We start from the raw sequence: 11,523 nt of genomic DNA, 5'->3' as shown, positions 1-11,523 counted from the left end.
CAGACCAAACAAGTCTCATATTATTAAACTACTATTTTATTATTAATTAAGAAAACTATTAACAGATGCATTAACAGCAACTTAAAAAATCAGTGAATGTCCTCAGCATTATTTTCCCTTCTCAACCCACATAAAAAAGTTACAGCGTGCCTCGGGGTTGGAGGCATGCCCCTGTGGACGGGCACACACAAAGAACTGCCTGCCAACGTTTGGCCCTTCCTTCTTCACAGTACGGAGCACACAGGGCTCCCCATGGACCTTACAGCAGGGGGGAGGAGGAGGGCCCTTGAGCACAGCCTTCCAAAACACTGAGCCCTTCTTGGATTCAGTGGCGTGTGTTATAGATTGTGAGGCTGAGCTCTCCATTTTAACAGCCTTTATGTGATCTTCCTTTGACGCTGCTGTATCTGTGACCATGTGCTTGACCGAGGGGTTCCGAGTTGAGTTGACCTCGTCCTCATTAAGATTATCTTTACAGTGCTTATCAGCAGATTCAACAGTAGAAACAACATTGACAGTCTTGGGTTTAAAAAATGAGAGCAGGTTTCCTTGAGGCTTTGCAGTCTTTGCTTTTTTCCCTTTTGAAAGAGCAGGTTCTGCTGGCCTCTTATCACCTCTGCCAGAGGGGTTTAAGTTCTCTATCCTCTCCTCCTTTTCTTGAGACCCAGGTAACGAATTCCCATTATTTGACTGAACAGATTTCTGGTCCATCTTTACAAGAAATCGAGAGAGTTTCTGCTGCTTTCCAGCAAACTCTGGCAGGTACTGTGTGCAAAAAGGAGGAGGTTTGGCACTGGGGACAAGAGAACAGTTCAGCTGCCCCCACACAGGACAGTGGTCAGACCCCTCCACCTCCGGCATAATGTCTGCAGCCACAAACTGCTTTTGTGCAAGATGATAATCTGCAAATATATAGTCAATACGTGTGCCATAGTTAGTCTGTCGTGCACCAGTCATGGTGGACCAACACGTGAAGGCATTGGTGCGAGTTGGATGGAAAAATCGAAACATGTCCACAAACTTTCCATCCCCAGAGTTGTTTAAAGAGTCCTCATGTTCTTCCTCCACGTCCTCTTCATTTCTTTCACAAGTTTGTTGGTCACAGTGAAGAAATCCTTTTAACCACTTCCTTCCAGGGTTTTCTTCAAAGTCATCCTGAGTAAAATTAGAAAAACAAATTGATAATAATCATTGGACGAAAGGAAATGTCAATATTTAAGAAATTAATATGACTGTTTGGATCTACTTACAGTGTCACACGGGTCACAGTGATCTATTGGCCTGTGAGAGGTATTTACATCCCCCAAAACAATAACATGACTGACAAAAAAAGAGATACAAGACCATTTATATTTCGCAAAATTTATAACGTGCAACGTGTATAATGTTGTTTGCCTCACCTTCCACTTTTGAGAATCTTTTCAGCTCTGGACTGAAGCAACTTGTAGAACTGCAGCTTAAACTGTTTCCTCTCTGGCTTTTCAGGGTCTGCCCTTGGACAGTAGACGTTAATGACAGTAATGGTTTGTGATTCGCCTTGACACCTGGTAAAACAAAACAAAACAAAAATTGATGGTATATTTGAGGCCTGAGGACGCATGCACACGTCTAACAGTTAAAATCCAAATGGTTAATATATTAAATAACTAGGTACCAATTGAGCGTAAGAAAGATGAGGAGATACTGCACTTTGGTTACCAGTTTTCGACAAGATGAAGAGTCTGATCTATAGGCTGTGCAATTAAAGAAATGGTGATTTATTTGAAAACTGAAATCGAGATCAACTGACCTTTCTTTCTTTATATTAAGACATTCATGCATCGAATAACAAATGATTATATGCAAGTCCCAATTACATAATTCTGTGTTTTGTGATGACTGCACGTCCTTCGTTGTCTAAAAGCTGGAGCTCCTCGCTGGAAAACTCAGTCTGGTCGCCATAACATCTGACAGCTCCATCGTGGCTGGTCAACAGGCCAGTGAGTCCCTCCTCAGCGGCACATGGAGTTGCTTGGTCCTTGCAGAAAGTTGCGACCCCTGTGTAAAGATCCAAGAGAAACGTGACAGGTGCTGGCTAAAAATAGATAACAATTGTGTGGGCTACAGCGTTGTAAGTAACCTGAATAGCCGCTACGTCCTCGACTGAAGCTAAAATAGGAGTTGTAGCCGTCAACGATTGCAGTCCTTTCGTCAAGCAAGTCTCCTGATGAAAAGAAAAGCAACTCATTTAAGTCAAGGAGTCTATGATAATATACCAAGCGTAGATAAATCAAGACTTACTAGTAACTTTTGTTTCTTGCACGCAGATAATGTCTGCATCAAGCGAATCTAGTGCTTTTTTAATACCACTTCTGAATGTTCGTATACCATTTATGTTCCATGTGACGATCTTCATTGTGAAGGATGCAAAATTGGGCTTTACCATTGGCTTTACTAGCAACCATGAGCGCGAACCACCACCAGGAAGTAAAGCGGAAATAGTGGAAGCAAAGACCGGATGTTTTGAAAAAAGTTAGATCTCTTTTTATACATATATACATGAACAGAATTTCACATTAAGTCTATATTTTTTATGAAGTTCGTGTATGTATTATTATTATTTTTATTTATTTTTTACGACGGGTTTCTTTCATTTGGGTCAAGCTTTGGTCGAGTGTAGTTCGCCTTCGGTGCGCTAGAGGGCGTGGTCGGGCTGTCACGTTTTCGGCGCGTTTTTGACACCACGCACTCGGCCTCACCTCCCGATCTGAAACTGGAGATCGAGCCGGGCGGAGGAGGAAGGGTAGGGGCGACAGTCAGTGCGGCTAAACTGGACCGTTCACTAGTACACAGGCCATTGTTTTTAGTTCCTGTCGGACCCCCCAAGGAAGAGACACATAGGGGCGAGCGGATTCAAGACGCTGGAGAGCCTTAACAGACAACAACTAATGGGTAAGCAGCTTCTCTCTGTCTGTCTGTCTCTAGGCCCATGGTGCTTTATGGCCAAGTAGCAGCTTCCCCGACCGCTATTGACGCTTCAGGAGGTGAACATCGTGGGTTGGATAGTTCAAAATGATACTGGTGTTGGCACGGAGATGTTGGTATGGGGTAAAATGCCTGATGACAATGAAGCTAACCTGCTAACTAACTAACTAGCTAGCTAACATCCTTTTACCTCAACGTCGCAAACACCCAGAAAGATGCGACTGCGTTAGTTGCGCCACTTGCGCTCAGGCTGTTTCTGTCCCATTATTGGATATCGGATGCATCGTTAGGATTAAATTACAGGGTAGTATTTGCTATGAGAGTGATAAGACTTTCTGTTTATTATCATGTTATACACTGCTTGTGGGTGTAATTTGCTTATGTTGGGTTGGCGTTTTGTGATGCGTGAATTTAAAAGGGTCATTTGTGATGGGTGAATGAAGCAGATGCTGCGGAACACTACACATCATTTGCAACCTGACATCCACTGGCTAGTATTTCCCCCATCTTGGGACAGAGATGGGGGGTTTGGGGAGGATGTGAGTGCCCCACCCAGACAATGATGATCAATTATACATGAAGACCCTTCTGCTGTTTCCCTGACCACTTTGTATATTACATGGGCATTAATGTGTTGTGTACGTTATTAATGTGCTTATTACACTTAAGTCTATCTGTGTAGTTCATTAAGTGTTTGTTCCTGTCCAGAAACATTATTTATTAAGGATGGCTAAATTATGACTACACCTAAAGTTACTTTATTGCACCCATTGGGAACAGTGGACAATCCCAGTGCAGCGCCGGGGTCCCATCCCTAGCTCCTGAGCCAGGTTTGGTCAGTAAAACGTAACTAGAAACTATTGTGCATGTTTTACATTGTTGTCCAAATGCTCCACATTTCACCGACTGTTCAAAGTAAATTGTTTATTGCATTTGTGCTTTGTGGTGAAGTGATGCCAGAGGAGTAAGGAAGGTGGGTACGAGGCCCCACAGAGACATGCTGGAGGCAGACCCAGAGCCAAGTGCCGCTGTGCCTGAAGAGGGAGAGATGGAGATGGGAAGTGGAGATCTCAAAGCCGAAGTGCTTAGGCTGACTCTGGAGCTTCAGGAGGCCACAGATGAGAAATTACAGGCTGCACGCTATGGGCTAGTTGTCCTAGAGGAGAGTTCTGCCCTAAAGATGAAGCTCCGGCAGCTTGAAGAAGAACATGAAACCGTCAAAGCAGAGCTCCAACAGTTAAGAGAGGTGAGGAGAATTACTCGCAATCGCAGCCATATTGGTCTCACATTAGGGCCCTGGCTTACCTGCGTTATTTGGTAGTGGTTTGAATGCCTCAAAACTGACACAAAAACAACCTTGTGCTCAATTGTATATATCAGCAAAAGCTCTTTATGACTAAATCAACAGTGGATCAGAAGTTAATCTATTTTACATAATCCATAAAGCCAGATTCTTGGCTGCTTGCATAGCCAGGCTTTGACTAACTCAGTGATAAATGACCCATCTGTTAAAATTATATAACCACAACACAATGTTTAGTTAGGTGTGAACAAAATAAGAAGTGAATTTAGTCCATATTTTATGAGTCAATGAACACATGAGCAGGAATGTGGGGTAATGTGGGCTTTTTGTACATTACAGTTGTTTTCCTATGTTTGTGATTGTTAAACATATAGTCATATTCCATTTTTTAAAGGCATTTGCAGATTCAGTGAGCAGCCAAAAACGTGCCGCTGCCGATGGAGAGTGCCGAGAGGAAAACTTATTGCAGGAAACTGCCTCGAAGGAGGCTGCCATGGCAACTCGCATGGAGGAGATTCAAGCTGAGCTAAAACAGACACGTCTCGCTCTGAGCAATGCTCATGCTGAAATTGACAGACTGGCGGTACTGTCCAATCAGTTAAAAAAGGTGGGATCACTATCCTATAGAGAACATGTTGTTTGATTTGAGTAAGTGCAATTTTAAAAGTATTCTGTCTTCCACAGGAGTTTGAGTGCCTTGAAGCAGAGAAAGGCCATCTGAGAGACGAGATGAAGGAGTTTAAAGTACGTGAACTGAGACAGTTGCAGGACACCGGTGAACTCGAAGAAGAAAACACATCACTTCAAAAACAGGTTTCTGTGCTGAAGGAAAACCAGGTTTGTCCCATTTGCTTACTACATGCTGATAACTTCATTGATATAATATTCACACTATCACAAGTAGTCTTGAGTCCCCAATCGGTACATAGTCCTTTGAATGTTGTAGGTTGAGTTTGAGTCCATAAAGCTGGAGCTGACCCAGAAGAACGAGGAGCAGGATGAGCTGCGCGCCCAGCTTGATGAGGCAGCGCGGCTGAAGGAGATCGCTGAGCGGCAGCTGGACGAGGCGCTGGAGGCTCTGAGTGAGGAGCGCGAGCAGAAGAACAGTCTGCGCAGAGAGCTCTCGGCCCTGACCCTCAACCCCTTTGAGTCTGTGGGGAACCTGGAGCTTCACCTGGACCACATGGATGACAGTCAGGAGGAGGGTCACGGTGGAGAGCCTGAGGGAGAGGAGCAGGACTCTGCCTATAACAAGAGTTCTGACTCTACTCCCGGTTCTGCTAACACTCTTCACTCCGGAGGCTCCAAAAGCAATGGCCTCGTCCGCCGCTCCACGCCTAGAGCCCCAACTTCTGGACTGGTGTCAGACCTCCTGAGTGAGCTGCACTTTTCTGACAGTCAAAAACTAAAGCAGCAACTCTTACAGGTACATATGCTTTTTAAAAGCTTTTTTTTTCATTGTTATTTTTTGAAACGGTTTGGTTTGAATAAACATCCATTTAAAAAATTAAAATTAAAATTAAATGTAAGAATTCCTGAAAAAATGTAGATGTTTCTCTGTTGTAGGTCGAGCGAGAGAAATCCAGCCTGAGCAGTAAAGTGGAGGAGCTGCAGATGCAGCTGGTGATGTCGAAACAGGCTCTGAGTAAACACGAGGACAAAGTGGAGGCTCTCACCCGAGAGTTGGAGACAGTGAAAAATGGCACTCATCCCAACGCTGAGGGTGATCATGACTCAGAGAACGGGGAAGCATTTGACTATGAAGTAGATACAAAGAGTAAGGAGGTGCTGGAAGCCAGAATGCGAGCAGCCAGTGAAGAACTTTTAAAACTTCGAGATGAGTTGTCTCAAGCAGGAGCGCGATACAACAGCCTGGAACAGAGATATAAACAGGAGAAGGAGCGCTGGAGGTCTGAAGCCCAGGAGTTGGCTGATAAAATCCGGCAGTGCATTAAGTCCAGTAAACAAGACCAGGATCGCATAAACGAGCTGGAGAAGGAGATCGGGGCGACAAGAAAAGTGGCTATTGATTCAGAAGGGCATTTGAGCGTTGCCCAGGAAGAGCTGCTTGCCTTTTCTGAGGAGTTGTCCAACCTCTATCACCACATTTGCGTGTGCAACAATATAACGCCTAAACGAGTGACTCTGGACTACTACAGAGGAGGTGGGGGCAGTGGGCGCAGGCTGCACAGTGTTCCGAAGAAGCGCCCCGACGACACATTTGTCTCCAAAGCTGCAGCACTGCAGTTCATGGGTGAGATGGACAGTGCAGGAGCCGGTGGAGAGTCTCCCACTTGCCCTGGATCCCCCACTCTGGACTTTAGAGACCCCTCCAATGTCCGCAACCTGGTAGCTGTCATACGCTGCCAAATCAAACACCTCAGAGTAAGAAATTTAACATTTACGGACATGTACTTACTCCTTGTAAACATCTTCAACACTGCCAATGTAATAACATTGTTACCGAACTAACAATCAGAGCATAGTTCTCTGCTTCAGTCTCAAATCCAGTGCACACTGTGGGCTTTGCAAACACGTGGGCTTGGGTTTGAATGGATTGGATTATCGGAGTTCAAAGTTGACTTTCGTCTTGTAATGACTAAAATCTTTTTAGAAAACAGTTGTGACTTGCACAAGAGTTATTGTATAAACAAAGTCATAAAATTGGTTAAAATATTATTTAATTAGAATAAATTAATTAATTAAATCATTGATTTCATTTTGAATAAATCTGCACATTTCAATCATTCTGAATCTCACTTTAGGTGGCAGTGGACTTGTGCCGTCAGAGGGGGGCCATGCCGTACTCTGGACTCAGTGCCAGTGTGGAGGCCGAGCGGGACACGGAAAGCCTTTTGGAGGAAGTACTGAAACTTAAGTCTCTTCTCAGCACCAAGAGAGAACAGATAGCCACGCTACGAACTGTTCTGAAGGCTAATAAACAGGTAACTCACAACAAGCAATTGTTTAAGCTTTAAAGTTATGTCCTTTTTACTTTAATCAATACAGTCGACTTTCAGACATCTGATATTCATTAAAATTCATTTTGTTTATAATATTTTCAGTGACAGAACCTGTCACCTTTAAGATAATCCAGTCATAATCCTGCCCTGGGCTTAGTGCTATGGTACTCTTTACAATCTCTGTCTAGACTGTCGGTTGGCTGTTCACTGAGTCTCCTCCTTCCTCCTGTGCTAATTCATGACCTCTTCTGTGTTTACACTTAATTATGCTTTGGTGCTGCCTAATATTTGATGCAGATTTTCACAAAAACACACATTTGACCACTAATTTGGGCAACCTCACTAGCTTTCAATAAGTCTATACATGGTTTAGATAATAATGCAATGTTTTGTTGTGATTTATAGACTGCAGAACTGGCTCTGTCTAATCTGAAAACGAAGTATGAGACAGAAAAGAGCATGGTGTCAGAAACAATGATGAAACTGCGGAATGAGCTCAAAGCTCTAAAGGAAGACGCTGCTACCTTCTCTTCACTCAGAGTCATGTTCGCCAGTCGGTGAGTGCCTTCACTCCGTCAACATTCATATCCATAGACCAGCACTGATCATGACCTGACTGTTACCTGGAGGTGGTCCGTGTATCGTAGTGCAGCTTATGGTATGGTTTTTATTAAGACAGGGACAATTTAACAATGACCAAAAAGAAACATGCATTGTACCAGCAAAAATACTAATTTCCACCTGTAGTCCCTGCTTCTGCTTCTCCTGTAATGAGATTACAATGGTGTGCCTGTGGACAGGCTAACAGGTCACGTGAGGATTACAACCCACATGCTTTGCCTTGTGCTGACGGGCCAATCAGGTCAGTCCTTCGGGCTGTGAGACAAACATGATGAAGCGATGAGTAGGAATGTCTAGAAGACATACCCCATGTTCACTACTGATCACTAATCTCCTTTAAACTTGCGGGTTGCCTGCCTGTGCAGGAATTGTTATCTTTGCATGTTTTACTTCAATATTCACTTTTAGAGCATTAGGAAAGAAACTTAATTGGTGGTTTGTTACAACAGGGGAAAAAATTAGCATTTGGAAGAGAAGATGGTCTAACCATGGTTTCTGCTTGTTTTGCTGTAAAAATGTATTTTGTGGTGCCCTCATGTGGATGGTCAGAATTACTGCATTGTGTGTTGAAGTTTAAATTATTATAACTCAAAGTAGTATTGGCTTGTTTGGTCTTAATTGAAACTACAACACAATAACAACTGCTCTTTATCTATATTTCAGTGTTGAGCTTGGAGTGTTTCTAACACAGCCTTATCTGTTACATTGGCTTGTGCATGCTGCTTGTTGACTGTGTGTGCATCTCACAGGTGTGATCAGTATGTCACTCAGCTGGACGAGATGCAGAGGCAGCTGGCGGCTGCAGAGGATGAGAAGAAAACGCTCAATTCTCTGCTGCGGATGGCTATCCAACAGAAGCTAGCCCTGACTCAGCGCCTGGAGGATCTAGAAGCCCCCATGTCTCCTCACAGCCTGAACAGCAGTCCACGTCGTTCACGTACAAAAGAGCTGGCAGCCAAGTCCAGCCGGGCCACGCGTAGTCCCCGGGGCAGCCCTGCTCGGCCCACCATGAGGAGCAGCCCCAGAGCCAGTCCAGTTCTCGGCAGCAGTGTCCCAGCCATGGCCACGCACCACCTCCGAGCCCTGACGCGGAGCCTGCACACGAGCCCAGTAAGAACTGACCCTCCCACTGATCACTCTACCCCAGCCCACTCTGCGCGCAGGGGCCGTAGGGGTCGCGCTCTCCCTCGTGACGCCACCTTCATTAGAAGCCAAAGTGTCAGTGACGTGTTAAACACAGCACCAGGCGCCTCAGCAGAGCGTAAAGGCTCAGTGAGCACTGTCCGGAGTGAGGCCAAAGAAGCACCTAACACTAAAAGGGCTTCCTCAAACCGAAGAGCTTCGGTGCCTACGCGCCAGGACACTTTTATCACAGCCCGTGTTGTACCTGCCTCTGAGCTGAAATCTTCTTTATTCTCCTCCTCCAGTGAAAGTCTAACCTCTTCTAAAGGTTTGGGTGTGCATGCTAACCTATCTAAAGCATGGGGTGAGGCCAAACACAAGCCTGATACTTCTGTGCGCAGAAAGCAACAGCTGCCTCAGAGATCTGACTCTGTCCAGGCAGCAGCCGCAGGTCCAAACACGTCACACTTAGATGTGCTAAATGCTAACTCCTCAGCTATCCAGGCAGCTAATGTTTACAATCCTCGGGGAAGAGGAAAGATGAGTGGGGTTTGCAGGGAGTCTACACATAGGGCATCAGCGTCCACAAATAGAGCAGAGGAAACACATGCTTTTTCCAGTAAAGGCTCTGGCACTAAAGCTAACCCAGCCGCAAGGGCTCGAAGCTCGCACTCCAGATCTTCACGCCGCCGCTAAAAATTACTCTGAGTTTCAGAGTAATTATTTACAAAATAAGCTCTAATTGGCACCTTCTTATACTTGTATTATAGTGTAATAATGTTTGCCTCTAAACATTGCCTTTTCCTCTTATGGTTTTTGCACTAAATCTGTTTTGTCTGTTTCATCCTGTCTTTGTAGCGCTGATACACTCTTTCCATTACTTCAAATCCCTACTTCTCCATAAGGACCTGTCTTCATGTTGACTCCCTGGCTCCTCCTACCTTCCCTCGAGACATCCTGTTCATCACAGATCTGGTGATACATTCCCCACAGAACCATGGACTTAAGTAAAACTCTCTCATCCGGTCCTTTGGTTTCCTGTGTAACAGAGAAACCTGCATGCAGCCTGGAGTCGGATGAAGAGACAAACATGCTGCTCATTGCTTTTGTGAAGTCACTGACTTTCTCTTGTCTAAAGTGGTTTCAGCTTAACATCGTGTCTCATGATGAATTGTCGTTTAACCAGTAACAGTATTTACTCCCTGAAGTGCAGTATGCGCTGTGCCCTGTTTGGGACAGTGTCCTGAAGGATTCAGTGTACCCCTTTGCCTTTTAACCTGTCATGCCCCTTTGGCATGTTTTCACAACTGTTAGGTATTAGATTCATAGTAATAACCTGGCAGCCATTATGCGGTTGCTTTGTAATAAGCATCATAGCTTTCTGCATTTTAAATTCGCTGACATGGACTGGTTAATATAGCCCTCTAGCCTAACCCTTTAACTAGAAGTTCACAAACATGCCATTACACTGATGGACAAAGGATTGGTCATCAATAAACCTCCTCAGGTCAAAATTGGAATGGATAAAACTGATGTCGTTTTAACCAAAATACTTAAAAAAAAAAAAAAAAACTATGCAGATCTTTAAGTTCAGTGCCTCAGAGAAACACCACTCATGACGTGTTGATATCGTTAGTGGCTCCAGGTTTATGCTCATTGCTCTGTTACATGGTCATCTCAATGGTTTCATCAAGCCTCTGCTTCTTGTCTATTAAGTTTTGGCCTGTCTGTCTTCTGTGTGAGCAAATTAAGCATTTCAAAGGCAAATATGGCAATTTTAAAGGGGAAACTATTACCCAGCTGCTACCACCGTGTTTGAGCATAATGTAAGAAAATGTACACGGGAAAAACCTGTTTGATTTTCTCTGGCACTGTTTGTTACGCATTTCTTAATTTAAATTTTGTCAACCTGCAATGTGCTGATTAGGATCTTTAGACCATCTCTGGAAATGGCTTTTAGGAATATTATGTAAAATTAATTTTCACTTTGTCTTATTTGACCAGCCCTGTAGTTTCATCCTGCTGATTTCTGTTTAGTGCCTTGTTTTTTTTATTTCATTGATATGTTTTTTTTTTTACAAATTACAAAAGTAGGGCATATTGCACTGTATTTTAACATTGTTATAAGTAACAATTGTAAAAGCAGGTTTAGCACTTCAACATTGCGTTTTGGGATTTAAATATTTTCACCTTTTAGCTTTCTTCCCTTGTATAAATGTTACATACAAGTGTGTCTATTACTGTATGTCTATTTTGCAAATGGCCGTGGGACGTTTAAAAGAATGCACAAACACTGGATATAAAATATTTGATCTATTTATCAAGAAGAAGCTTGTGCTAAATCGTGAAAATGTTACGAAGCTATCTTATTACACTGAAGGCTGTAAATGCATTTATGACCTATTTAATTTACATTGTGCAAACCTTTTGTTTAATTTATCACAACTGTTACATATTTAAATATTTATGTTTTCTGTTGTAAGAGTAAGTTTGTTCTTCCACTTTTTACTTGTATGCAATGCATCGAGCTGTGAATCATTCTCCAATCTT

General features: G+C 43.6%; 2 protein-coding genes across 3 annotated transcripts; one reads left to right on the top strand and one right to left on the bottom strand.

The window, feature by feature from the left end:
* Window positions 1-75: 75 nt before the first annotated feature.
* Window positions 76-2,458, bottom strand: apex2 (APEX nuclease (apurinic/apyrimidinic endonuclease) 2). The gene is made up of 6 exons (XM_079559096.1): window positions 2,281-2,458; window positions 2,120-2,203; window positions 1,857-2,037; window positions 1,401-1,544; window positions 1,251-1,320; window positions 76-1,155 (listed from the first exon to the last, which is right to left on the bottom strand). The coding sequence occupies exons 1-6, from the start codon at window positions 2,423-2,425 to the stop codon at window positions 109-111; spliced, it is 1,671 nt and encodes a 556-aa protein (XP_079415222.1). The 5' UTR covers window positions 2,426-2,458; the 3' UTR covers window positions 76-108.
* A 247-nt stretch (window positions 2,459-2,705) lies between these two features.
* LOC306965022 (protein bicaudal D homolog 2) lies at window positions 2,706-10,676 on the top strand. Of its 2 annotated transcripts, XM_079559230.1 has the most exons (10): window positions 2,706-2,931; window positions 3,916-4,210; window positions 4,662-4,874; window positions 4,952-5,104; window positions 5,214-5,693; window positions 5,834-6,652; window positions 7,033-7,212; window positions 7,636-7,787; window positions 8,601-8,961; window positions 9,832-10,676. In XM_079559230.1, exons 2-10 carry the CDS (start codon window positions 3,962-3,964, stop codon window positions 9,835-9,837), a joined length of 2,613 nt encoding a protein of 870 aa, XP_079415356.1. In that variant the 5' UTR covers window positions 2,706-2,931; window positions 3,916-3,961; the 3' UTR covers window positions 9,838-10,676. The 2 variants fall into 2 exon arrangements, with proteins under 2 accessions (XP_079415356.1, XP_079415355.1); XM_079559229.1 differs by lacking the exon at window positions 9,832-10,676 and having other exon boundaries at window positions 8,601-9,806.
* The last annotated feature ends 847 nt before the right edge of the window (window positions 10,677-11,523 follow it).

This window comes from Gobius niger, assembly GCF_951799975.1.
Source record: "Gobius niger genome assembly, chromosome: 6".
Lineage (NCBI taxonomy): Eukaryota > Metazoa > Chordata > Actinopteri > Gobiiformes > Gobiidae > Gobius > Gobius niger.
This window is presented reverse-complemented; position numbering and strand designations above follow the sequence as displayed.